This window comes from Mauremys mutica, unplaced genomic scaffold (genome assembly GCF_020497125.1).
Source record: "Mauremys mutica isolate MM-2020 ecotype Southern unplaced genomic scaffold, ASM2049712v1 000059F_np12_subseq_1:195021_obj, whole genome shotgun sequence".
NCBI lineage: Eukaryota > Metazoa > Chordata > Testudines > Geoemydidae > Mauremys > Mauremys mutica.
The window spans coordinates 138,054-165,673 of NW_025422822.1; the positions used below are offsets into that span (position 1 = coordinate 138,054).

The following is a 27,620-nucleotide window of genomic DNA, read 5'->3' on the forward strand; positions in this document are numbered from 1 at the left end:
AAGCCGGGGCAGCCATTGATTAGAAGGTGTTTCTTTTTTTTTTCCTCCCCAGAGGTTTGGGCTAGAGAGAACGGGGCGGAGCCTTCCCTCACCTGTGCCCGCTTGCTCCGCGTCAGCCGCTCACCTGTATCCAGAGAGCGACAGGTGCGCTTGGGGCTGGCGGGAGCAGCAGTAAGTGGTCAGCAGGTAAAGTTCTTCTGCGGGTGAGCGGACTGAGAAGGGGAGCGCCAGGTGCTTGCGGGTTTTATGCTTCGTGTCTCGAGGCCACCCCCCTGGATCAGGCTACCGGGGGCTGCAGAATGAAGACAGGGGGTCCCCTGGGCTGGGAATTTTCTCCACGTTTAGAGGAGCGGAGCCGAGCCCCCCTCTCTCTTATTCACCCACCCATGAGGGCTGCGCTCCGCTCTCTGAGCAGCCTGGGGTGGGTAGAAGCTCTGGGTTACAGTTCCGTGAGCAGGAGGCTGTGTATCGCGGTGATGTGGGAAGGCTTTGCTAAGGTGAGTCTTATGCCACTGCCCTGCTCTGCTCTTTCTCCCACCCCCCGCCCCAAGCCATAGCTTTCCCTCTGCAGGGCAGGGGATTCCCTTCCCTGGAATCCACCTCAGTGCCCCAGTCTCCAGCACAAGCCCCCTCCATCCTCCTCCTGGGGTTTCAGAAAGCAGCCAATAAAGGTGCAGGCACGATAAGGCAGAGCCCTGGGGTGTGGTTCCTCTGATAGTGGCTCTGCCTGTGTGCGTGGAGCCCTGCACTTCCTTCCTTCTCTACATACCGATGTCACGGAGGGGTCCCTGTTTCTGGGGAGTGTTTGGTTTGCTTTTGCTCTCGCCAACCTGGGGAGGTGGAAAGGTGACCACGCCGTGTATGTAGTGGTAACAAACTGACCAGGGAGCCTCGTGGTTAAAGATCCTGGAGCCTAGCAGCCAGGAGGGGCTTCAATTACTTACAAGAAGGAAACCTCTAAACAGTGTTAGTCGGCTGCACTAAGGTACATCAGGCGAATGGCAATTGAAAGCAGGAGAGGAAAAGACCAACTCTCAATGATATTAGAAGTAAAATGGTACTTTCTGTCCTTGGCCACTTGGTCCTTGGACTTGCAGAGGATCTTGCTCTGTCACTGAGCTAATGTAGCTTTATGAGTCACTTTCTTTAATTCTGACTTCAACGGAACTAATGAGACAGAGCCCTTTCTTCTAAAACCTAGAAGAAAGTCTAGATGAGATCCATATGTTGTTGAGCTGCTGGCCTGAAATGCGTTAGCCTTTAGGCGTGCTCTCTGTAGCATTGTCCAGAAATGTGCTTTATTTTTTTACAGTGAGTGAAAAATAAACAAATACTTCTGGAGCAAAGAACAGCAGCAAGATCAGAGTCCAGAAATAACTCTTATCAAAACTTGATACTAGTGACAGACTAAATTCTAACAGGAACAATAAGGAAAGGAAAAAGTCATCCCTGTCATCTAGTAAAATTGATAACAGATCTCATTTCTAGCACAAGGTACAACGTCTGATACAGAGTACAACCCTAACTATGCACTGATCTCAAATGCTTATGGAAGAAAATTGCTAACAGCCTAAATTTCTAGGGTAGCATCTATGAGCAGGCTGCATGAGTGCATCCCCTTCCCCCCCCCCCCCCCCCCCCCCAAAGTGACTTTCAGGCATTTTAGGTGCCAATTATATAATTAAATTTTGATTCATTAGGTCTTTTTGTAACCGAAGACTGGAAATTTTCAGAAGCAACTGTAGAATGAAGGAAAGTTGCTCCACCAGTCTTGCAGATTTTTTATCAGCCTAATTTGTTTAAGTAATAACATAACTGTTCAAAACCATCACAATTCTCCCTAGGTGCAGCTGGAGGAAAGGGATATAAGAGAACCTGTGATTTAATAGCATGAAATTCTGCAAAGGGGAATTTTAGCCTGAATAGAGATCACTAACAAACAAGCAAATAGATTCCCAAGGAGCGAGGTTGAAGTGCTTATGATTATAGGTGCATGTGAGGCTTTGCAGACAAATAGGGCATCGTCCTGACAATCTAAATTTTGATGTTGCGCAAGGAGGATTTGAAGACCGGTAATGGGTGAATGGGGTAAGAGAAGGAAACAAGTTTAGGAACAACTTAAGTTTGTGTGAATAGTTTTCTCCACACATTTCTTGTTGGTTCCTTTTATCATCTTTTTGTTCTCTTTAGAAGAGTTTGGGGGAGATATTGTAACCATTTGCCTCTGTCTTCTCCCCCACATGCTGTCCCACTGCATGAAGGTCGGTTGGAAGCACCTTTCCACCCTCCCCTCTAGAGCATCCAGGGATTTCCCTACACACACACCCCCAGTGGTGATGTAAACCCCCCCCCCCACTGAATTTCCCCAACTCCCCACCCCCACCGGTCAACTAGTTATGTGCAGTGTTGCCAATTTAGTCATTGGTTGTGAATTGGAATTGAAACATTAATACACACTTTTAAAAGCAGATACAGTGTATGATAAAATACTTGTACCTGAAAAAGTACAATAGGTTTGAAAAGTATGAATAAAGACTAGCTTCTTCACACAGCTATTGGTTTTTTTTTCTGACAATGTTGGCACATTCGTTTTGGCAATGTTGGCCAGCCTTATAATTTCAAATAATTGTTTGTAAGTGAGGTCTGAATGAGCTCTCCCCTGACAGCTAGTGATGTTCCAGGGGAGGGTGGGGGAGGCTTCAGGACCAGACTGTATTTACATGAACACACCTACTCTGCCTAGGTATCCAGCAGACAGAGCTGTGCTGCCGAAGTGATCAATTTTTGGCTGGTGTTGGGTTAAAAATCACTTTAGTATTGAATGTGGGGGTCATGAAATGTTGTTATCCTTGTATGAGTGAAGGGCAGCAGAACTGTACTTAGCCTGTCCTGATTGAAGGGGTCACCCACGCTGCTTAATTTTTGCCAGGGCTCAGCCCTGGTACCTCTAGGCTTGGCAGTTCTTGCCACATCAGTTAGGAAAGTAAAAACCATGACTGAGCCCTGGCACCTCTTTCATTACAAATTAAGCACTGGTCACCCTCAAGTGAACTGCACTCGCAAAGCAAGGGGTTTGGATGGCAGTGGGAGGGGGTGAAGTACAAACTTTGCTCAGAGAAAAGTGTAACTCTAAACTCCTGTACAAACTGTAGAGGCCATCTACTCCAAATGGCACTAGTACGGGCTACAGAATCTTCCAAAGACATTTCAAAAGCTATACATTATAATGTATGTATTATATTCTGGATGAAAGAGTCCAAAAGGACTGAATGTCTTGGAAAATATAGAAGATACACTGGGACTGAAGTTCAAATTAGTCCAACCGGGGAAAACCCATTGGCTTTCTCATGAGCAATCCTTGGCTGTTGTCTTAAAATTACTGCAACTGTTGTTATTGGCTTTGGAAAGTATCTACCAAGATGGGACGCATCTAAGTAGTGAGGCTGGTGGACTACTTTTGCTACTAGGTTCAGAGAAGACCATCGCCATTTTCTCTCTTGCAAGTCAACTGTTGAAACCACTTGGGCCATTAAACAATGCCATCCAGGCATCTGCTACAATAGTAGTAGATCTCTGTCCAGCAATGGAAACTACACTTGGATCAATCAGAGAGAGATCCATTGAAAACATACTGGAAGAAGCAGAGACTTCAATTCAGAAATTGATTAATTAGGGCACTTGTTGTCTTCATTTAAGGAGTCAGTATAAGAAGTGTTTAAGTCAGCTGAAAAAATAAAGTACACAGACTTGATTCTTACATCTCTACAACACCAACTTCTGGATTCTATCAACCTCTACGTAGCTTTTACAGATGCCTGTCTTATAAAACTCTCTGCCAGTTGAGTGGAGTGAGGCACTACCTGCAAGGGGCTGCCATGTGATCAGGACAGAATAGAGAATTTAAACACAGACAGGAATATCATGCAATGAACAAATGAAGATTTAACTTCAACTTCTTCTTTATCATCACTAGTGGTTCAACCCAATATTTGTGCTATTTTTTCTGGGATGAAAGAAGTAGGAATTCATTTTTCTTCTCCCACTCACAACAGCTACAGTTGTGTTCTTTTTCCTCATTGAATAGAATTTAGTGTTCTGAAAGAAGTTGCCTTCTGCGTAATCATGACCACATCATGAAGGACTGGAAGTACCGGAGCCATGAGAAGCCCCTAAAAACGAATGCACTGCATTCAAGAAGTTCATTAACAGAGTTGTGCAAAATTATAACAAGAAACTAAGACAAATGTAGATATAGTGCTTCATAGTAGGCTTGTGTATACAACTTTTAATTTGTGTGGTGGTTTTAAGTCATGTTTTTAAAACCAATAAAATGGTCATGAACCATTTTTCAGTTTTTACTATGGTGCCATACAGCCCACCTGCACCCTAATGGTCTCACACCTCATCAGTTCTCACTCCTCCCCTGTATTTTTAAACACTTCCTCCTAATTTCAATTCCTGGGGGAAACACTGAGCACATCCCAGCCTATGAGGTTGCACTGTACTCTGGCAAAGAGCAACCAGATACTCGGTGAGAACATCTGGAGTATAGAAACCACATGGGGAAGGAAGGCTTCTTCTACCTCAGCTGCCCTAGTGTTGCCACTCCCTGATGGCTGTGGGAAGAGAAGCAGTATTCTTCAGGGTCTGAAAGTAGGGAATAATACTGCACTGGTCACTAGGAGCTTGCAAAAAATGAACCACGTGAGCCTGCCATGTGTAGCTGCCTCTTATAAAGCAGAGGCCAAACTGAACTGGTTTGTGAGCTAGGTCCTTTTGCTGGAAGCTGCTATCTTTGCTAGCTTTCATCTAACTTTTCAAATGCCATCTAGGAGTAACCCTTACAGTAATGTCTTCCAGAGCCTGCAAACAGCCTGGACCAACAGCCTCAAGAAGTGTGAAATGCTTCCACCCATCCCAATGGGTTATTAGCTCTGAGGACTGATAATGTCCAAGTCAGCATTAATTACTTCACTGTAGCTCAAAGTGTGTAAAAAATCAGTAGGATGATCCCATTACCAAGCTCTGTGGTGTGTGGTATCTGTTACCTCTCCCGTGGGTGCAACTTGGTTTATGAATGGAGCTTGGGGGGAAGTGACACTACTCCTTTTCCAGTTGACTAGTCATCCAGTGAGTTGTTCAGAAACACATGAACAAAAAATAACTCCTACAACCGGCACAGGTTATTGACCATTATTCCTATAGAATGTCTGACTCATCATAGAGTTTAAGGCCAAAGGGGACCACCAGTTCATCTAGGCCTCCTGTACATCACAGGCCACCAACACCACCCAGCACCTGCACATTTAAACTCAACCACTGAAACTAGGCCGAAGTATTACAGCCCACCAAAGCCTAAACTATTACGTGCAACAGACAGAGAGTAGGAGGGGCCGAGGCACACCAGTGCCCAACGTCATTAAGTGAGATGTACCCAGATGATTCTGGCAAGTGACCTGCTGCAGAGGAAGGTGGGTTTTTTGTTTTTGTTTTAAAAGCTCACTGCCAGTATGACTTGGGGAAAAATTCCTTCCCAACCCCACATACGGTGATCAGTTAGACCCCGAGTATGTAAGCAAGAACAAACCAGCCAATCACCTGAGAGGGAGAGCTCTGTCTCATCTCCAGCTGTTGCTATTCCTAATGCTTCAGAGGAGGTTTTTGTTAAATCCCAGAATACAGTGGAGAGAGGGAATCTCTTCCTGGCCTCTGGCTGGCTGAAACCATGAGCTCTTAGGAACATAAGACAAAAATGGGAAGTGAACCCCAGGGCTGTTGAGCCCTGCCCCCTATCATCACGTGCAACCCTGTCATGCAATTGCACTCAGATTTTTCCAGCATGTAAATAAAAGTGTACTCACTGCTGGGGGCAGAAAAAAAGCAAGCAGCTCTCATATAAAAGGGATTTAGTTCTTTTTCTGTTTAAGCTGCTGACAATCACCGGCAATAGAGGTCACTGCCATCTGCATGGCTTCAAATGATGCACCTACAGAAATCCAAACTTTCCTTTTTATTTCTCATCTTTCCCACCCACCTTTTGAACAAGTTTGTAGGTAAAGAAGGGTTTTGGAAATCATACCCTTGCTCCTAATAAAGCACTTGCCTGAGGGGAATGAAATTGTGAGAGAATGGGAAACTTTGTTGAGCTTTGAGCACTCCTAATAGATTAAAGGCTCTTTAGTTAAACACTCCAGATGTATTTCAGAACTAGAACCAGGAGTGAATAGTGTAATGCCCCCCTGAATCAATTCTATAAAGACTGAAAAAGATCTAAATATAAATAGAGAAACCTTGAGGACCCCACACTATCTGACCAGATAAGTGAACTGGCTCATTTGTCCAATTACACGTCCGGATCCGTTAGTAACAAGTCTAATTACTGTATGTTTGGAACAGATGTGAACAGCGCAGTATCGCTATACACATTCAGGTGAGCAGGAGGTGAAATAGTCCATTAACACCTAGGGTTGGCTGGCTTTACTTTAGAAGCTGAATCAAACTGGGTGTTTGTTGCCAAGAGACGCACTTGCACCAAGAGTGGCAGGACTGACACAAATCCTGTCTGAGACTTTCCTGCAGCTTTTGCTAGTGAAATGTATGAGTGAGCTAAATTTATGTTGAGATAAGAAGACTCCCTGTAATTCACTTGAATTAAGGGCCCAGCAGTCCCCTTAAGACTGTTACAATGGTCCTTCTAACACCATGTATGCACGCAAGAGCCATAGGCACTGTTCTCAACCCCCACATCACCACCAGTGTAGTTCTTAGGTAGTGCATGGTCAGTGTGTGAACCTAGGTGCATGATTTGCGTAATCTGAGTGAGGTGGGAGGGTGCAGAATGGGTGTCTGTGAGCAGTTTGCTACAGTGGCGTACTGGACTTTGGACTTTCACTGCACACCACCAGGAACCAGACAGATTGTGCAAGATGAAGTGTTATTGACAGGGTAAAAGAAACCGATTCAGGGAGGATAGGTGCATTGGGCCAGTAAAGCAGATGAGACCTTTGGAAAGCTCCAGAGGCTCCAAACTTGGCCATGAAGAGGTCCTCTGAGGCAGTTCTGGTGAAGCAGAAGAAGCAGGAGAGAAGCCTAATGACCCTGGGGAAAGCTGAAGCTGCTGCATGACAGCAGCAGCAGAGGCAGCGCTGGGCGGGAGAAGGGTCTGCATTTCACTAAATGGCAGGAGAAGAGTGGGGGAGACAAAAGATGAGATGTTTGCCTGGGTGATCCATCTTGAGATGGGAGGAGTGTTCCAAAGTGAGCAGGAATGTGGAGTGAAATGGAAGGTGGAGGGGGCCAGAGGGATCAAGGTGGCAGGAGAGGGGAGGTAAAGGAGATGGGCAGAATTGGGGCAATTGGCTCTGGTGGTGGTGGTGGGGAAATGTAGGACTGAGTAGCAGGGCAATGAGATGGGGAAGGGCAGAAAAGGTGGAACTAAGGTAACTGGACAGCAAGTGTGAAAAATCGGGACAGAGGGTGAGGAGCTAATAGGAGCCTATATGAGAGAGAGACCCCAAAATTGGGACAGTCCCTATAAAATCGGGACATCTGGTCACCCTAAGTGGAACTGGTGGTGGGAATAAGAGAGAGGGAGGAGGAAATGCAGGGAGCAGGAAGAGACTCCACCAGAAGAGGTGCATTCAGAAGTAGGGGTGAGCAGCTGCTGGCTATGTCCAGACACTGCTAATTCTTGGGAGAACAGGGAACTGGCAACAGCCCAAGAAACAAACTGAGCTGTGAAAGTGATCAGAATAGAAGCCCCAGGTCAATGATTAAGACGACTAATAGCGTGATACTGTAATAAACAGGCAATATTGCAAAGTACGGTAATTAAAGTTAGTGGAGAATCAGGTATGCTATGGAACAAGCAGGTGAACTGAGTAATGGAGTAAGCAGGAAGTCAGGTAAGGGCAAGACAATTTCTGAAAAAGCAGCCTCTAACTGTGGGTGCCCAGGTTGAGATGCCTTGGGCCTGTTTCTCAGAAGATACTGAGCACCCACAACTCCATCTGAAGTCATTGGGCTCTTTTCGCTAATGTCTAATGTGGTAGCGCCAAGGACCCCAGACAAGGACTGGGGCTCTGAGCTTGGGACTTTACAAACAAACAACTCAGACCGTGGAGCACTAGGATTTAGACAATAGGCAAATGGTGAATGACAAAAAAAAGGACAAGGTACCAGCAGAGACAAGTGCATTCAGGCATGTTGGTATTCCCTGTGGTTACATAGTCCAGACAGGTTACCGTGCCCTATTCCCTGCTCCAGAGTAATCAGAGCAAAGGCTCTGCACAGAAATGCTTGAGACAGCCTATTGCTCTTTTGTGCTCAGCTGAGTCTCTATTGACATTGGCACACAAACATTGCAAGCAGTTCTGCGCTGTGCAGGATGGGTCAGGGCACATGATCATTCTATTAGTCTCAGGGTGGGTCAGTCACATGGGGAAACGTTAGTCCTCTCTTAGTGTGCTTAAAAATACATTGAAGATAATTTTCTACTCTCCTACAAATGCATTTTGATTGTGAAATGGGTTGTGCACAGTGTGTCCAACAGGGCAAAAGGTATGGCCTTAATTTACCATGCCCTGATGAGTCTGTGCATCTATTAATTATGATGAATATTCTGGCAGCTCCTATTTTATGGGGCACACCTTTAATTGCCATTTAAATTTCTTTTTTAATAGTACAGCTGCTAGAGCTCTCATACAGGCTTACTGTGTGGCCAGCTATTCACCCAGAAATCTTATCTTTTCAGCCATCTCCATAGTGTTTATGAATGTGGCCTCTTTATAGCAATTTGGGTAGGTGGTTGGTGTGTCTCCAAGGAAATAAAGTGTCTATTACATAAAACTGTTGGATTGTACCAATACTGCTGGTTAAGGATTCTCTGTTTGGCTCATTAAACACAGAAGGCAAATGTGCTCATTTGACAATAATCTCTCCCGTTCAGCCATGGAATGAGGCAGAGGCTTTTGTTACTTGTAACAGCTGGCCACAACATTGCTGTCAAATATGCTAGAAAATAGTATTTTATTGTATGGGCTAGTTCCATTCTAGGCGTAAATATCCTCTCATAAGAGCTACTTGCAGGGATAGTAATATATCTTTACTGGTAGCTCCTATCTCATGGTTTTGTAGGAAAGGAGCCCAGGACCTCAGCAATGGAAGCAAAGTCCTCTACCTCTTCAGTTGAAGAAGTAACTGTACAAGTAACAGTCAGAAAACTAGAGGAAGCACTGAACAATGCTCATAACACTCAAGGCTTGTCTACATGAGAAAGTGACACTGGTTTAACTGAAAGTGATAATTTAAACCAGTGCAAGGCTCTATGTCAATGCTTTTAGTTTGGTTTAAGGGTGGCTTATTTTGCTTTATCTTAAGTTGATTGGAGACACGTTTAAGTTCAACTGAAAGAAGTGTCAACATAGGGATTTGCACTAGTTTTGTGGTATTAAGGGCTGGGCCTTTAAGGGCTGAGCTTTCCAGAAAGATAATCTAGACAGGGTGCTGTGAAGCTCTTGGTCACCTCAGTTGGAGTACTGTGTCCAATTCTGGGTGCACACTTCAGAAAATATGTGAACAAATTGGAGAGAGTCCAGAAAAGAGCAACGAAAATGATAAAAGGTTTAGAAAACCTGACCTAGGAGGAAAGATTTTAAAAACCTAGGATCCTCAGTCATGAACCAGGACCCCATTGTGCCAGGTGCTGTACAAACACGGAACAAAAAGATGGTCCCTGCCCCTGTTGAGTAGTGGAGTGGGAAGGGCCCTAAAATGTGAGGACCTGGAGTCCTCTGCTGGTGCTTAGAGCTCTCTGCACAGAGAGTCTGTTTCTCTGCACGGCCTCCTAGGCCCCACTATCCAGCTCCGTAGCACCACAGCTCTGATGGAGCCAAGCTCCTGGGAACTTTCCAGTCAGTGCCTTGGTGAGCACCAACCTAATACTGACGGTATTTTGTGTGAAATCTCTGTGGAGTTGGTAAGCTGAGGGGATGGGGATGGGGATGGCAAGTTGTACGGTCAGATCCAGCTCTGCAGTTCAGCCCCATCTCATCATCACCTGCTATTTAAATAAACTAATTCAAAGTAGCAAGATATATGGCTGCTGCTTACTAGTAAATGTACGTCTGTTTTACAGAGCGAGAGAGACTAATAAACAGACGAGAAACATTTTGGTGCACTGAGTTTCAGCTTCAGCTATTAATTAAAAAAGCCTAATTGATCATCCTGGCACAACTGACCAGTAATTATGCCAGATGGTCTTCCTGACATATGCTCAAGGCTACATCAAATAGCTAACAGTTTCTTCACCTTGTTAAGCAAACTAGCAAAAGGCAAACAGGAACAATCTGTGTTTAATTGCTACAATTCTCCTAGGAAACCAATCCCCTGACTCACCTAAGTAACTAGATGTGCGTGTGCTCTGTGACTAAGTGAAACACTGGGACTCTCAACCTGCTGTTCTCTGTGTTAACAGGTGAAAAGTTCATTCTGTGATATCGAAACTCTGGTGCTATATAACACAGCATACAACATGGTCATACATTAGAGTAAAAAGAACAGGAGTACTTGTGGCACCTTAGAGACTAACAAATTTGTTAGTCTCTAAGGTGCCACAAGTACTCCTGTTCTTTTTGTGGATACAGACTAACATGGCTGCTACTCTGAAACCATACATTAGAGCAGGGGTAGGCAACCTATGGCATGCGTGCCGAAGGCAGCACGCGAGCTGATTTTCAGTGGCACTCACTCTGCCCAGGTCCTGGCCACCGGTCCGGGGGGCTCTGCATTTTAATTTAATTTTAAATGAAGCTTCTTAAACATTTTGAAACCCTATTAACTTTCCATACAACAATAGTTTAGTTCTACATTATAGACTTCTAGAAAGAGACCTTCTAAAAATGTTAAAATGTATTACTGGCATGCGAAACCTTAAATTAGAGTGAATAAATGAAGACTCGGTACAGCGCTTCTGAAAGGTTGCCAACCCCTGCATTAGAGTGTCACCCAAGATCTGTAACTGTATTATCCTTCCTGTCACTCTGTATAAACTGAGGGATCTGTTTTACACCTCTCTTTTCTTCATCCCTAAGGCCTACTGTACTTCATCCTGTCTTCTGAAATCCTCTTCCCCCCCACCCTCTGTTTTTATAACCCCAACCCTTGTCCATCTCTTGTTTTGACTGCTGCAACTGCCTCTTCTCTGGACTCTCCATATCTCATCTTGTGCCCACTCAAGTCTATCCAAAATGCTGCTGTCAAAATCATCTCTCTCCCCACTCCATGCCGCCTTCTCCCCCCAGATGCTCAGACTGCTGGTGTCTCTTTGCATCTCTTCGCTGTCTTCCACTCATGCAGCCAGTTCAGACTTGCCTTTATCTTAAAGAGCAGTCACCTTCCTATTCACAACTTTGCTCTCATTCTTCTTCTGTTCCTAACCAATCTCTTATAAAAGTGCTTGCTTAGATGGAACTGTAACTGCGGGTTATATACTGGTCATAGCATTTGGAGAAAAAGAAAAGAGCAGATGCTGGCCTGGTTAGGCAGTCTGGCTTGCTGGGGATATCACAGTGCCAATCCAGGGAGCTGTGCAGTCTTAAAATGCTTTGTCAGGAGTCAGTGAGACTCGGGTCTCTGCCCCAGAGAGATGACGGCTGGGAGCGGGAAACTTTAAGCAGGAAGCCTCACGGGACAGTGGAGGGGGAATGCTGATGCATTTGCCCTGAAACTGTGACAGAAGAGAGATACAAGGAGGGGGAAAATGAGTAACAGGTTTGGGATTATAAGTGACAGATGGGCTTCGTGAGCTGGTCTGGGTTGTGTGGAGGACCCAGGGTGACTGTTTTTGAAATACAGTAACCAGGCCAAATAAGAACTGATCTGTACCTTTTGGAAGATTTAATTTAAACGTGTAACTTCACCTCCGGGCTTCCTAGTTCCACTCATCAAGGACTAAGAGCCAATGAGGCCATTCTTGCAAGGGATCAGTCCAGCCTTGTTAATTCCCTTGGGTCTGCTGAGGCTCTGGACCATTTTGAAGTTCACCCATCAGCAGGAGGAGTTGGTGGCCACTGCTTTTTTTTTTTTTTTTTTAACAAAGGGACCCATCTCTGTATCTTCCCCATAGGCTCTTTCTGCTTAGGCTGCTTTCAGCCAGCATCTTCCTTTCTTTTGTACCAGAAAAGTTGCGGGCCCTGTACTCCCACTGGCATCTGGCAGATCTTCATGTCTCTTTGTGGCCACTGATTATTCCAGGGAGCCAATAAAAGCAGGTATGTCAGGATGGCCTCGTTGCCGTGCTGAGGTCAATGTCAAACGCCTCCAGGGCAGGCTGTGGGTAGTTTGTGAAATGAGCCACTCCCATGTAGTATTCACCTTTGTGCTCCCACCCTGGATGGAGGCAGAGGGAAGGAACAGTGGATTAATCTCATACCCTGAGGTGGCATTTCTCAGAGCTCCATCATTGTCACATCTGTCTGCCGTTGTGTAACATCTGTTCCTTCCTTCCATGTAAAGACCCGCGCTGTCCCCTCAGTTTAGATAATTTACTTAACAGAAGTCCTAGGTGGTTTATTTCCAGTAGTAAATCGTTGCGGTCAATCTGCAGCTTGTACATGAGAAGACCCAAGGAAACTGATGAGTCTTGCAATGTACCTTGAAGGATGCAAGGTTCAGGCTCAGCTTGCTCTCTGGTGTCAGCAACTTCAGCAGTTTTGGGGCCTTTGCTGAGAAAGTTAGTTGGAGCCCAGGCTCCATCAGCTGTATTACTGCATTGAACTAAGTGGCCATGGTGGGGTGTGACTAGACAGAGATACTCCCTGACACAACCAGGTCTTTCTAGCCAATTTAGAGCTCTACAGATAAGGGCAAAAGCTTGAAATGGACCTGGAATTGGATCAGCAGCCAACACAAAGCATGGAGCACTGAAGACATGAACTCAGGTCTCTGTTTAGATTGCTGGTGGACTGCTCCCTTGCAACCTTTCCAGAAATTGCTCACCAGTTCCAGAGTATGTGTAAGGTCATTTGTGCAGCACGGGGCTAGCCTTGTCTGTCAGCCACCCACTCAGTGGGTCATTCCCCAATGTTTCTTCTCCCACCCTCCTAGCTAGGTCTGTGCCACTCCATCCAAAGGACAGGGGGAGCACAACGCTGGCTGGCGAAGGTGGGTCAGATTTCAGCATGAAGCAGATATTTGGCCAGCATTCATGCCATTGGCTAGAGTTACAGTGATATGTATGTATTGTTATTTGCAAAAGCCACAAACTGGATCAGAGGCAGTGGGTTTGGATGAATATATTGTCCGGAAGGGTTTATTGCCAATGAATGCATTGTCATGCTTTTCTTACCCCTGCGCATTTCCTTTTTGAAGCTTTTTGCAGATCTGCCACAGTACCCTACTAATTTGGCCGCTCCATCCTAGAGCTTCGTCCTTGCCTGCAACCATCCTTCAAAATAGACTTCAAGAACTAATGTCAAGTTCAAACACAGACCAGCGAAATGATGAAATGCTTCTCTTGTCCTTAGGGCACAATACAGTGGGGAGTGACATCATTGCCTGCCAGGCAGTTTGGATGTGCTGTGGATTCCCATGACTACAAGCAAGACAGCTGGTTTCAACTTCTTGCATGCTTTGTCCTCTTGCAGTGATGCACTTGCTCCATCACCTGCACAGGTGCACGTACACCACAAAGATTAGAAGCTTGTCTGGATCTGTACAGTGCTTTGCAGTCCACACTTATTCAGAGCTCATTGGTCCAATATACTTGGTGGAACCTCTAGATAGCTTCATGCTAATCTCTGCCCATGCTACAAGTATAGAAGGTTCATTCTAACTGTTTTGTTTTGTTTTTAATGCTTCCTCTGAAGGAATATTACTCAGTTTCAAAGGGGATTCTTTTCGTCTTGGTTCCAGAGTCACAGGGCCCGAAATCCCTCTGCAAATGGTTCTGCGTCACTGACCATGATATACAGTGTGTGATTGGTATCTTGGTAAAGATTAGCCTAGTTCTGGTAGCTGAGCCAGAGGGAGGCACTCTTTTCTTCTTCGGTAGGGGTACTGCTGGCAGGGCATGGGGTTACTGTTTAGTGACTGCGCTTGGTCGGGGAATCTGCTTAACGTATCTGCCATGCCATTGCCTCTTAAAATGACAACGTGAAAAGCAAATATTTGGGTTGTAAAATGATCTTGAAATAAATGTGAAAAAACTTTGTTTTTGTTCTTTTCACAGAGTTCTCTTCCTGAGCTAACCGTGGTCATGCCCCATGGGCAAGGCTTATTTGCATTGTTAGGGAGATTGTAAAAGCCCTTCTCTCAATGGCCTTTTATTTCCTTGCCTTTTAGCGCCAGCAGGTAGACCAAGATGGCAAATTTCAAAGGTCATGCTCTCCCAGGCAGCTTCTTCCTGCTCTTTGGCCTCTGGTGGTCTGTGAAATACCCCCTGAGGTACTTCAACGAGAAGGTGGATAAAAAGTCCCGTAGAAACCACAGTTACCAACGCTTGGATGTCATTGAAGGAGCAGCCAAAATCATCTTTACCCTGATAGGTAAGGATTAGAACACTGAGCATCCCCAACCACCCAAGACTATTCACCATGCTATAATTATTGTCTTACTGTAGAAACTTTGACCTTTTCACCCACCCTATAGCCCCTTAATTTTTACCCTTACTTTTGATGAAATTATCCTACATGTACAATATTATAAACATGGTCCAATGAACTGCACACCACCAAGTGTCTCCAATGGGTGACATGAAGCATAAGAACATAAACATGGCCATGCTGGGTCACAACAAAGATCCATCTAGCCCGGTATCCTGTCTTCTGACAGTGGCCAATGCCAGGTGCCCAAGAACAGGTAATCATCAAGTGATCCATCTCCTCTTGCCCACTCCCAGCTTCTGGCAAACAGAGACAAACTCTACCAGGGCTTTTTCATTCTCTCCAGCCTGGAGAATGTTTTGTCTTCAAATCTGTTCCTCATAGACACTGCCAGACTGGATCAGACTATGGGTCCATCTTGTCCAGTGTCCTGTCTCTAACAATAGCCAGAACCAGATGCGCCACAGAATAGTGCAAGAACTCTGCAGTAGGCAGATGTGGAATAATATGACCCCAAGATAGGTCTCACCTTGGTCTCTAATAGAGATTAGTTTAAGCTGTAAAGCACAAACTTTAATCTCCCTTCCAAAAATTTTATTGTCACTAATTATGACAACTGGATGTCCATATAAATATCCATCTCCTTTTTTAATTTTGTTACATTCTTGTTCTTAGTGATTTCCTCTGGCAATGAGTTCCACAGTCTAATCACTCATTGTGTGAAAAAGTATTTCCTTTTCTTGGTTTTGGATTTCCCTCTTTTTTTTAATTTCCTCCTTTTAAAAAAAAATAGGACATGTAACCCTCTATTTGTCTCTGTCCAGGGATGCTCGCTGAGCAGTTTGTCCCCGATGGCCCCCACTTGTATCTCTACAGTGGTGAGGAACGCAGCTGGGTGAAGTTGATGAACTGGCAGCACACGACCATGTACCTGTTCTATGGACTCTCAGGGGTGGTGGATGTGCTCACTTACTCCCCGCTCAAGTTGCCCCTGGGACTGGATCGCCTCATGCTGTCTGTGGCTGTGTTTGTGGAAGGTTAGTAGCCTGGTGGCAAATGGCTAGGCCTGAGATTCCCAAAGCTGCTCAGAGGATTTCGACAGATACCTATTGAACCTAATGGGAGTTGGGGATATAGATGTACTAGACAGCTTTGAAAGTCTACCACTAGGATGATAACTAGATTGTAAAACCTGCTAATGTGCTGAGGAAAAAACAGTTAAGAGACTGGAGAAACTACACAAAAAATCACTGGAATAAACTCTGTTAACTGGATTCTGAAATGGCTGGAAACATCTCAAGATGTTGCTGGAAGCAGCTGGGTTCAGGAAGAAAGTTTGGGGATATCATAGATACGAAACACAGGAAGTATCATGAAAGGATTAATGATGAGTTGCCGAGAGACACAGGATCTTGCCAAGTTCTGAACCTCAGCAAAATTGGGGTGCGTTGGGGCATGGGGTGTTACTTAAAGTCCATCTCTAGTGAGACGTAAAGGGCAGCCACCACATCTAAATCAGAGGAGGCCTCAATCTGGCTTTATTGTACCAGAACTTTTTTCTGCAGTGAAAGGGAATTTCTTTGTGTCTCTGACTATGAGGAGTTTTGAAGACCATAGGAGATTTCAGGTTTCCTAGCTGAATTCACATCAGATGGAAGTAGATAGAGTTGAATACTGAAACCATTAAGTGGCTATAGAGCTGGGATCAGGATGTGTCGCCCTATTATCACAACAGGGAGCGGGCCAGTCACTTCTTGCACTGTCACGAGAGCGAGGGCCTGTCTGATGCCCAGCAATGAACATCAGGCAGGTGAGCTCTTTGTGTGGAGATAAGGGAGTATAATGTAACTGACACAGATAAAGCTAAAGATCCTGCCATTATTTCAAGAGCAACTGCCTCATGATTACTAACAGGCTTTAAAACCATCCAATACTTGCCATAGGCTGTCATGGATTCCTCAGATGACAATGGCTTTGTGGTATGAAGCAGCAGGCTGAAGTCCCTTGTTATCATAAACATCTGGTAGATGCTACTCTTGCCTCACATCTATAGAGCTTTGTCCTTGTGTCATGTGTACCCCCAGAGAGCAATTAATTCCACTGTAGGCAGCGTCGGTCTTGCCTGCTTTCATCTCACCTGTCAAATCCAAGTGGCCAATGCACTGGCTTCAAATCAACACATCGTGAATACCATTCTCTGTTCTTGGCTCAGTTAATATGTTAAGATTTCTTTTTACCTGCCAGTGCCATAAACTCACGTGTGTGCCCATGCACATGTGTGCAGTGGGAGTGGGGGGACAGCGGGCTTTGCTGCAGAGATCTGCAGCTGAAACCTATTAGGATCTGGCTCACACATCTCCAGTAAGACTATCGCAGGATGGGGACCTGGAAGACCTGGGTTCTATTTCCAGTCTGCCACTGCTCTCCTGGGTGACCATGGGCAAATTGCTTCACTTCCATGTACTTCAGTTTCCCCGTCTGTAAAATGGAGATAATGGAATGGTGCTGGCCTCCTTTTGCCAAGCACTTTGAGATTGATTGATTGATTTTATTGTATGAAAACTGCAATGCAAAATCTATATGTTCCTTACTAACAACGCCGCTCTGAATTTGGTATGAATTTCGACAGGTTTTCTCTTTTATTATCACGTCCTTCACCGCCCCATGCTAGATATGCACATCCACTCCCTGCTGCTCATCGCCGTGTTCGGCGGGGCCTTCAGCATCCTGCTGGAAGTCTTCCTCCGTGACAACATTGTCTTGGAGCTCTTCAGGGCTAGCCTTGCCATCCTGCAGGGAACCTGGTTCTGGCAGGTCAGTTCTGGTTCAACACCTTCAGCTTTGTTCTAGGACTAGGCATTGGGGGTGGGGAAACAGGGTGTGGGGGAGGGATGTACATCACTGTACATACAAATCAGTTGTCATTAAAGGATTATCTTTCCGGGTTTACTTGGTAAATGCTTCAAAACCCATCTATGAACAATTGTCCTGGAAACCTACTAGTCCCAGGTCCTTTACTATGACCACTGATCATAAAATAACTGATTTTCTTTGTTCACTTGCTCTTTTTAAATAAAAAGAGAGAGAGAAATTACTTGCTGTGATCAAGACTTTTTGCCATGCTCTCCTAGGAGCGTGACCAGATGTCCCGATTTTATAAGGACAGCCCCGACTTTGGGGTCTTTTTCCTATATAGGCTCCTATTATCCTCCACCCTCTCCCCTGATTTTTCACACTTGCTGTCTGGTCACCCTATCTCCTAGCCATGTACTATAGATATTGTTACTTCATGTTTTTTGCACATTGTGAGGCCCCCACCCTTTAGTTTGGTGGGAAGAAATAGCCGTTCTAGAACTGTATGTGGATTAAGTAACTGCCGTGTGGTATGCTAATGAATTTCAGATGCGTGTTATGGAAACTCCCCTAAGGATGGTTCAGCATCAACAGTACCAAAGGATTGAATATGTATCTTTAGAACTAAATAGAACACAAGATAATTGGTCATGTTCTCTTTCTTCATGTGTAACTGCTCCCTTCACTTTGATTCAAGATAGGGAACCTCCTTTCTAATAGAATCAAATGTAAAACAAAAGTTTGCCAAGCAGTTCTAGTAAGCTGGTTAATTGATAAGGATGGTGATTTGATAGTGAGCCCAGAGCCTTCTGCCTCCCAATGTGGCATTTATTGCTATACACGCTTTTCTTTGGTGATCTTCACCATAGTGTCTGAGCACCTTGGGCACCTTAACTTATCTTCACAATGCTCCTCAGAAATCAGGGAGTATTATCATCCCCATTTTACTGATGGGGAAACCGAGGAACAAATATTTTGAGTGAGTTGCCCAAGGCCACATAGCAAGTTTGTGGCAAAGATGAGACTTGAACTCAGGTGTTCTGAGCTTGAACCACAAGTCCAGCCTTGTGCATGAGTGGGGGTCAGGCCACTCCATTAGTGAGTGAAGCATTATAATAATGAGGGTGAAGTAAAGCGATGTTAGAGGTTGGACAGTCAGGCATCCACTTTTTTTTCCCCTCAAAGGTAACAAATCATTTTATTCTAACCAGATTGGGTTTGTGCTGTTCCCACCCCGGGGAGGCCCAGCCTGGGATGAGGATGACCATAACAACATCATGTTTGTCACCATGTGCTTCTTCTGGCACTACGCAGCTGCTCTTCTCATCATGATTGCCAACTACGCTCTCACTTACTGGTATGTTAGCGGTGGGAGGGCAGGGGAGACGATTGGAGCGTGATGCAGAATGGCTTATATCATGACCTGCAGTACAAAGCCATGGCTGAGTTACAGGCATCAAATGGCTTTAAATTTCAGGGCATGCCAAGAGGCGTATCCTTCACTTGCCAAATGCACAGATTCAAAGCAATGTCAGCAAGCCTCTAAGTTGCTTCTTGAAGTCCTAACCTTTTTTATTTCTTTGCACTTGGGTGCTGGCTGGCAATTGAAAGTGAAGGTTTAATTTTTAAAAAATGTATAAAAGAATCAACAGTTAAAATATTGCTGGAAATATGTAGCACTTGGCATTGCAATGTCGATTTCATTCTGAGGATTTCAAAGCACTTTAAAACAGCAATGAATTTAGAGTCACAGCACCTTTGTCTAGAAGGCAGACCAAAATAGTGCCAACCCCAAATATCAAGAAATATAAAAAGTACTTAGACTCCAGAAAATGAGATTAACTTTAAAAATTCTCATTATTTAAAAAAAAAAAAAGGCGGGCGGTTCTTTTTAAGGCTTTCTGGCTTCTGAGCTTTACTGGTACAACAGGGTGAGCTTTCCATGCTACTAGGAGGGCTATCCATCTGTCTTAAATATTTGTCAGGCCCCAGCACTGTAATACATGAGTGCCACACAGTCTGTCTTTAACCGGACAATGCTCCGGTGAGATAGGGAAGTACTTTCATCTCCATTTTACAGATGGGGAACTGATGCACAGAGAAACTTGAGATGTCCAAAGTGTCACAGTCTAGAAACTTTTTTTTTTTAAATAAAAGATGGGAATCTCATATATTCACTCCAGCAGCTGGGGTTTAAAGAAAAACATGAATTATCACAAGACCTGTGATAAAATCATGAGAGTTGACAACACTGCGAAACAGCCACAAGAGATTAAGGGGTATATATTTTTTTCCAGCCTAGTTGACACCTGTCTTCCCTTTTTGCAGCTGCTATATTTTTATTCCTACAAAATGGGGCTAGATTTGTAAAGGTATATTGGTGCCTAAAGTTGCAGATAGGTGCCTAAGTGTCTTTGAAAATCCTGTTAGGTGCCTATCAGCATCTGTAGGTCCCTAAATATCTTTAAAATATGCCCACGTGAACTATCTAAACCTCAGATTTGTGCCTGCACTCGAATACTTAGAGATCCGGAATACTCCAATTTGGGTCCGCAGCTCAATACTGGGAGCACAAAAGTGAGTTTAAACTTGTGCCTGCGACAGAAGGAACATCTTCCTGAAAACTTACCCCTAAATGAGGTGTCCGCTGTCGCACTCAACATCTGTGGCTGAGCTCTGTAATAGAAACACGGTCTCCTGACTTCCAGCCCGGGAGCATTCTTCCTCCCGCGTCTCACCATACACACAGAGAAATATTTCACTGTATCACAGATGACGTGACCATATCCCATCTGTACTTATGTATAGAATATGGTATCCCGCTAATGGCTGCACCAAGCTAACGCAGCCACACTGGACAAGCCCATTTGTCTGAGCAACTTGCGCAGCCCACCTTGCAATGGCTACATTAAATGCAGCGTTTGGAATGTGCAACTGTGATGCTCCCCGGGGATATCCAGGGCTGTGTGGCACCTTGCCACCACCTGCCCTTAGCACGAGGCAGCCTTGTCAGTTCCCTGAAACCATCAGCCTCTGACAGCACAAGCACTGCCACTCAGATGTCGCTTTCTCTGTACAGGTTAGCGATAGGCACACATGCCAACCCCTTTGCAGAGAATGACCCAAGGATCTGCTACAGAATTACCAGGCCTGCTATTCCAGCCCCATGCGATGCCTGTAATCCCACTGCAGCCCCTGGATAGTTGGCATTAGGAGACTGATCGATTTCAAGGCAAGAATGGACCATTGTGATCATCTGGTCTGCCCCACCTGTATAACACAGGCCACAGAACTACCTAAAATAATGCCTAGGGCACTCTGGGGCGGGAGGGAGTCTTCCTTTGGAGGCCACTCTCCAGGAGTATCAAACAAGGAGCTCGCTAGGGTGAGAGGTGAAATCTGCCTATACAGCACTTGGTGGGGGGTGTCATTCCAGGATAGATGGGGGGTGGGGGATCTCTTCCTCCTGGGCACAGGGTAAGGTGCTTCTTATAGAGAGGTGACACACCTTATACAGCCTCCATCTCCCTATATGGGGCCTCATATTATAGTGCATCACACAGGGGGCTGGGGTCTTTCTGGAGGTTGTGAGGCGCAGTGCCAGAAAGTCTCTTCTGGCTGGTGGGGTCCCTTTTGACAGGGAATGGATTCGGGAAAGGGGGGTTTTTGCTCACCGGTGTTCATGCAGCTCAGCCAGGCTTCGCCTTCATTCCTCCTCAGCGCCTGTTTTGTGGGTCAAAGCACGTGGAAAACCTGATGCAGGGGAGAGTAGAGAAATGATTCAATATCACAGAATAATACAAACCACTGCAACCCATGCAAGCAAATTCTTACCCATGTGTGTAATCCTGCCACCCTAAGATTAGTGGCCTTCAGGGCAGCATTGGTGGGCGGGGGTTTCAGTAACCATGGCTATTATTGTTTGTGTGTTACAGCTGCATCCGAAGATGTAAGAGAGACACTGGAGAAATAGATATTGGACTTGGGGTTCGGAAGCAGAAAAATGACACAAGCTCTCATGTTTCCCTCTTAAATGGATCGGATGAGGAATGACGACAGTGCACCTTGGCTGATATCTCTTATTTCCTAAAGATTATGAGAATCAATTTTTTTAATCCGAGTAATATTTATATTGGAATATCAAGAAGGAAGATCCTGCAATTTTACTGCTGAACAGTATGGACAGACTCAAGATGTGATCTCTGCTCTCCTTCGGTAAATTCCCTGAAGCCCTTTGGATCTGAAATGGGTGCATAATGTCCTACTTCTGAGCAATTTTATTTAATGACAAAATCAAATGCAGAAATTCAAATGTCAGGACAATTTGGCTTATGGGATCTCAGGTCTATGTTGTCTCCATAGTGATGGACCAGAGCCTGCCAGTCATATTTTCTGAGTGAATTGAGGGCTGACCTGTGATAGTCGAAGTTGGAGAAACCTGCAGACTGGGCTTCAATAACTCTAGTGATACCTTGTGGAGTGAAGGATTCGGAAGGGTCACCTGTTGCGTTGCATGCGGGCCGGATAAAGCACAACAACCAATGTGATTGCAAGCTGAATCATTTATTATGTACAATGCATCATATTATATAGACTTCTCCATATTAGCAAACGTCAGACACACCAACATCACATTGCTGCTGATTGGTTCTTAGTCCGATACACACGCTTTTCACACGCATGGCCCTTTGCTTACTGATTTCCCATTTCCCATGCAACTCATCTGATTATGGACTTGTTTATCACCTTGAAACCGATCCCAGCTAGGCCACCTGGCGTTTGCCTCCCTCTGGCTAGCTCTCAACTTTCTCATAACAACTTTATCTAACTCCTCTGTTCTTGATGTGCTGCTGCTGTAAGTTTCCACCAAGGCAGCATAGGGATGATGTAACCCCACAGTCACCCCAAGCAGGAAGAGCACAGGCCAATGCCAAAGAATGTGCAGTGTCATTGTTCAATTGTACACTATTGAAATTTTGTACTACGTCTATCAACTTAAGTCTTTTTATACTTTTGAGGCAAGCCTTACAAATACTGAAAATGATAAGAAATAAAAAATCCTACTTGACCAGGTGTCCATAATTCATCAGTTTATAATCTGAGTACTGCACAGCAGGTACTAAACATTACCTTCCTACTCTTTGGCCTGTCTATCTTCAGATTTTGTACTGCTGCCTATCACCAAAGTATAGAAAAGCCTCCCAGATAAAGTAGATTGGAATAACAAAAGGTCGCTAATGGATATCCCAGAGTCTGAGGCAATCTTAATGCAACTTCAGGTTTTTGACAGATGTAAACCATACTCCTAAAGGTTGGATAGGACAAATATGTGTGTCCCATCTCAGTGCTGTACAGGCTGATTTAGAGTCTAGCTGTCGTGCCCAATGAAGGTTGCTTTTGGGACATGCTCCTCCTTCTCCTGCTTCTTAAATCCCATTCCTGATCTCAAGCAATGATTGTGCAGGTTTTTTGTTTTGTTTTTTAAGATGCCATATAATCCCCTGAAAGGGCTGCTGAGCCAGGTCCCACTGCAGATATGGAGATATCCGGTCCAGTGCTGTAATGTCCACTCTGCTTGTACCAGCCTGGTGGGTGGGGGTGCTGTGAAATCAGCTGTCTTCTGGGTTGCTGAGCAGTGAGTCCCTGTGGGTCTGTTCCAGCACTGCTGGGAAATCAGCTCTGTGATGCTGCTGGTCGGCTCTGACCCAGTTCAGTAAATTTACAGGTCACAGAATCTCCAGGTAGGGAATCCAGAGTAAAACTGAACCCTTGGACAGAGTCCCTGCTTGCTGAGATAGTGATCCTAGTCTTCAGGAAAAGGGTTCTGCCACCCTTCCTTCTTGAACTTTAGTTTTGTTGCCAAAACCAAAGTCCACTACCCATAAGGTCAGGGTGACCTGCTCCTGCCGAGGGATATACTGCACAGTGCTTGTGTCCTTTAATGAATACAGCAATAACCTTTTATTTATAAAATCAAAACATAAGTTCCAACCACAGAAACAAAACTCACATGGAATTATGGGTAAGCAACATTTATAATTAATATAAATAATGATGTCAAGTATCAGAGGGGTAGCCGTGTTAGTCTGGATCTGTAAAAGCAGCAAAGAATCCTGTGGCACCTTATAGCCTAACAGATGTTTTGCAGCATGAGCTTTCGTGGGTGAAAAGCTCATGCTGCAAAACGTCTGTTAGTCTATAAGGTGCCACAAGATTCTTTGCTGTAAATAATGATGGCTTTTCCCCTTCTCTAGAGGGAGCAGAGTTTCATCCCTCTGAATCTTCAGGCCCTGAGGCTTGCACTATTTTATTATTGGGGCATTTGTCTCTTATAATCTGACTTTTCTCTCACCTACCTGTGTGCCTCCCTCTAGCTCTGAGAGAATGAGGCGTCCCTTTCTGGGCTGCCATAGGGATAGGCAGAGAGTCATTTTCCCTGTGAGTAGGATACTGTAATGAACTTTCAGTTGTTGCCTATACCAGCAGCTGCTATGTGTCTGGTCCCTTCTGACACAACAAAGAGAAACGTCTGCCAAGGGCATTAAGAGAACTTGCTGACCAAGCTCTATTCTTTCTTCAACCTGCCTTTGCCAGATAATTAGATCCAGAGAGACACTGGAAATGCCGCTCCCTAGTTCAGATCGGAAAGGTCTGACGCTGGTTGTGGGGATGCTAAGGGAGAATTTAAAAATATATATATTTGCATTGCAAACATCCAAAGTTCAAATCCTTACATCCTTGAATATGAATGATGCTTTGCTGTCACAGACTACAGTGTGTTTTAATAACTGCTAGGAGTAGAATGGGAATTGATTTTGTTTTTGTCCTGGCTTAACTGAACACCTGTTCATTTTACAATAGGTTCAAATTATATCTATCTGTGGGTGTATGTTTATGCACCCAGGGAAGGCATGGTTTGCATGTTAATGCCCTATTGAACTTGTGTGTGCATGATGAGAAGACTTTTTAATGCTGTCTAAAGAGTCTAGAATCGGAATCTTATTGCTAATTAACAATGTTGCAAAAACTAACAGCATACCTTTACCTGAATGCTTGCTTTCCTACTCTCTCATTTTTTCTTCCTTCTACTGAACAGCTTTATTTTGCATTCCTGAATACTAGGAGAAGCATGAATGAATTGATGTGTAAAGAATCAAGAAACAGCATCTCCTCCCAATTAATCCAGTTGACAAGAGCCTGAACTGTAAACTGCAAGGATTTGAACTATTTTATACAATAGGCATTTTTCAGAAACCATTTTTCCCCCAATAATGTGTTTGGAATGTTTTACCTAAATAAGCTGCATCATTCCTTCCCCCTTACAATGACACAAAACTTGCTGTCAAGTATCAGAGGGGTAGCCGTGTAGCAAAACTTGCTGTGAGCATCTTTCAGAATTTTGTTTCTTCTCTGATCATAAATAAGCCAATATCCAAATGGGGACAAGCTGAATTACCTAAATTGCAAAGGAGTGAAAATAAGCTTAATTGAACAATAAGTAGAACTGAGGTGCCACTGCAGAGGGTTTCTGCTTATTTAAAAAATGTAAAAATTAAATGACCAGATGGTGGCAGCAGAAGTTAGAAGAGGAGGTGGCGGTGTATACTGCACAAATGACTCAAGATTTTAGATGATAGTCACCTTGCATCTCTCCTCCCCCTACTTCTCCCAAAAGAAATGATTGAAATCTATTTTCATAAGATAGGATCAACATCAACATTGATCTTGGTTTTTGAAACATTCATTGGATTTGCTCCGCTCTTTGTGAGAGCTCCTTAAAGTGAGAATGGTCTTTCTCTATTTCTTCAGGGCCATACATGCTGCTGTCGATCAAATAAATTGCTTTTTCTGTCACTCCCTATTCTCATCTAGCATCTTTTTTTTATCCCTTATCACAATCTGGTCACAATTGTAGCAAAGCGCTTCTTTTTCCTCGGCTGTTCCTACCATCTGGAATAAATTCTCTTCTGCCTCATTGACTCCCCAGTGCTAAAAATGTCTTAAAATTCATCAGTATAATGCTTGTTAATTTGTTTTCTCTCTGTGAAGCATATTTCTTCCAAAGTATCATCATATCTAGTGACTGGGAAAGGGGGAGGAAAGAATTAGCAATGGGAGAAAGAAAATATGCAATCCCATCTATTGCCTGTTACACAGCCTCTCAAAAGGGAATTCTAATTTTCCCAGGGGAGTGGGAAATTTTATTTCAACTATGGTCCCACTTTGAAATAATCTAGTATATTGAAAAGACCCTCTCAACTTCTGCTCCGCACAAAAAGCCAAAACAATGACCAACAGTGCTTTTTCTTCCCCCCTTTCCCACCGCTTCTCTGGACACCCAGAAGCAGCTAACTGATTCAGCCAGACCCCGGTGGTTGCAAAATGCCTTCAATAGTGGGTTTTGTTAGTTTTTTTTAAGATTTAGCTCCCTGCCCCCACCCCATCTCAATTAAAGGGGCTAATATTTTCTCTCTCTCTTTAACTGCTATTTCCATGCCTGTTGAAATCACCTTTGTCTTATCTGGACAGATTGCTTTCTTCCAAGCCCCATCCTCTACACAATTATTGACAAAGCTGAGTGACCCTCACACTGCATGAATCCAATGACCTGGAGACACAGAGATGAATGTCATAGCATACAATAATGTACCTCACTGGTAATCATGTTACAGATCCCACTCTGTGCCCAGCCTGCAGAAAGGGAGAGCCTTGGCTCTTTAGCTCAAGTTATAGCAGTTCATGTTTTTAGCTCTGGTTCAATCCCTGGTGTTTGGGCCAAGTTGGCAGCAAACACAATAGCACTCAAGCCCAAACCATCTGTCTCACAATTTTCCCTAGTCTTCATATAAACTGGAAATGGTGGGTGGGGAGGTAGCACTTTCCTCTTGATGGGAAGTTTTAGGAAAAAACAAAACCACTCAGTGGACTCCATCTAGCCTAGCCTGCGGAGACTCCACTTGCCCCTGAAGACATGTTGTCATTGTGAAAGGTAGCTAATGGGCCTCAAGAAAACAGCACAGATGTTTTGTTCTGTCAAAAGATAATCAACCACTGACTAGTGCAGGTCCAATTCTGGGCTGTACTACACGCAGGTCCAATTCTGGACTGTAGAGGATCAAGGAAATCTGAGGACTCCAAAATGAAGCAGAGCTGATATCACTACAGCCTTCTCAGTCTTCTCCAAAAAAGGTAAGATTAAAGACAAGGAGATGCCTGGCAAAAATGTCTACATCAAGAGATGTTTCCCGGAGCATGAGTCTGTTCATGCTGTTACATTACCTTATCAAAGGGGAGGTTTTGATGGTCTCTCTTCATGATAAACCTCACCAAAACATGGGTCCAAATCGCAATCCAGAACCTTAATCTCCCTAATCGCATCCAGAACCTCAGACGCTGACATTGGTCAAAAGCCAAGGGGAGACATTCCTACAGTTGTTTCCCCTGCCACGGGTCTGCTATTGCAGAAAGGAACTAATATTGTCCAAATCGAAACCACTTTATCCAGCCTGCTTTGTTTATACCCTTCCCAAAACATGACTAAAGTAAATAGTGAACTAACTGGTTTCCACAGCTTAAATGCTAACATCAGCCACTTACTTTGAAATCTTATGCTCGACTATTTTGTTTACAATTGATTTAAAATATATGACACAAACCCACATTTTTAATTATACTTTCAAGCATTTCAATTAGCCACATTTTATGTCTGCTTTCTTATTCCTGAGGCCTGTTCTACACTGCATGGTTAAGCTGATGTGAGCTGCCTTGTGTCGATCTAGCTGTGAAAGTGTCTTCATTTAAATTTGGCTCCTGCAGATGTAAGTGCCTCTCTACACTGATTTAGTGACCCCACCTTCCTGAGCATAGAGTCACAATCAAAGTTATTAGGTTGATGTAGTGTCAGTGTAAACACTGTGTTATTTACATTGACTGTTACTGGCTTTCAGGAGCTGCCTCAGAATGCCCCCACACTGACAATACAATCGATACAAGAGTTCCTGGTGAGGACACGCATGGCCAGCACAAGGAGCCAAGTGTGTGCACGCACAAGCGATTTAATAATGGAGGCAGCTGTATGCAGATGTAAGTCAAGTCGGCATAATTTTGTAGTGTAGACATGGCCTGATTTTCCTTCTCTGATGGGAATATCTATGTAGCTAATTTATC

At 44.4% G+C, this 27,620-nt stretch overlaps 1 protein-coding gene across 3 annotated transcripts; it reads left to right on the forward strand.

Annotated features, from left to right (window-relative positions):
* Nucleotides 1-81: 81 nt before the first annotated feature.
* Nucleotides 82-21,949, forward strand: LOC123356935 (transmembrane protein 45B-like). 3 transcript variants are annotated; one of them, XM_045000196.1, is made up of 6 exons: nt 82-186; nt 14,341-14,543; nt 15,425-15,637; nt 17,230-17,414; nt 18,665-18,810; nt 21,389-21,949. In XM_045000196.1, exons 2-6 carry the CDS (start codon nt 14,360-14,362, stop codon nt 21,504-21,506), a joined length of 846 nt encoding a protein of 281 aa, XP_044856131.1. In that variant the 5' UTR covers nt 82-186; nt 14,341-14,359; the 3' UTR covers nt 21,507-21,949. The 3 variants fall into 3 exon arrangements, with proteins under 3 accessions (XP_044856131.1, XP_044856130.1, XP_044856133.1); XM_045000195.1 differs by lacking the exon at nt 82-186 and adding an exon at nt 225-497; XM_045000198.1 differs by lacking the exon at nt 82-186 and adding an exon at nt 5,453-5,471.
* Nucleotides 21,950-27,620: the final 5,671 nt, after the last annotated feature.

Coding starts and splice junctions, on each gene's coding strand:
- LOC123356935 (XM_045000196.1), top strand. CDS start 14,360: ATGGCAAATTTCAAAGGTCATGCTCTCCCAGGCAGCTTCTTCCTGCTC. Junction 17,415..18,664: donor AGGGAACCTGGTTCTGGCAG/GTCAGTTCTGGT, acceptor TATTCTAACCAG/ATTGGGTTTGTGCTGTTCCC. Junction 18,811..21,388: donor AACTACGCTCTCACTTACTG/GTATGTTAGCGG, acceptor TGTGTGTTACAG/CTGCATCCGAAGATGTAAGA.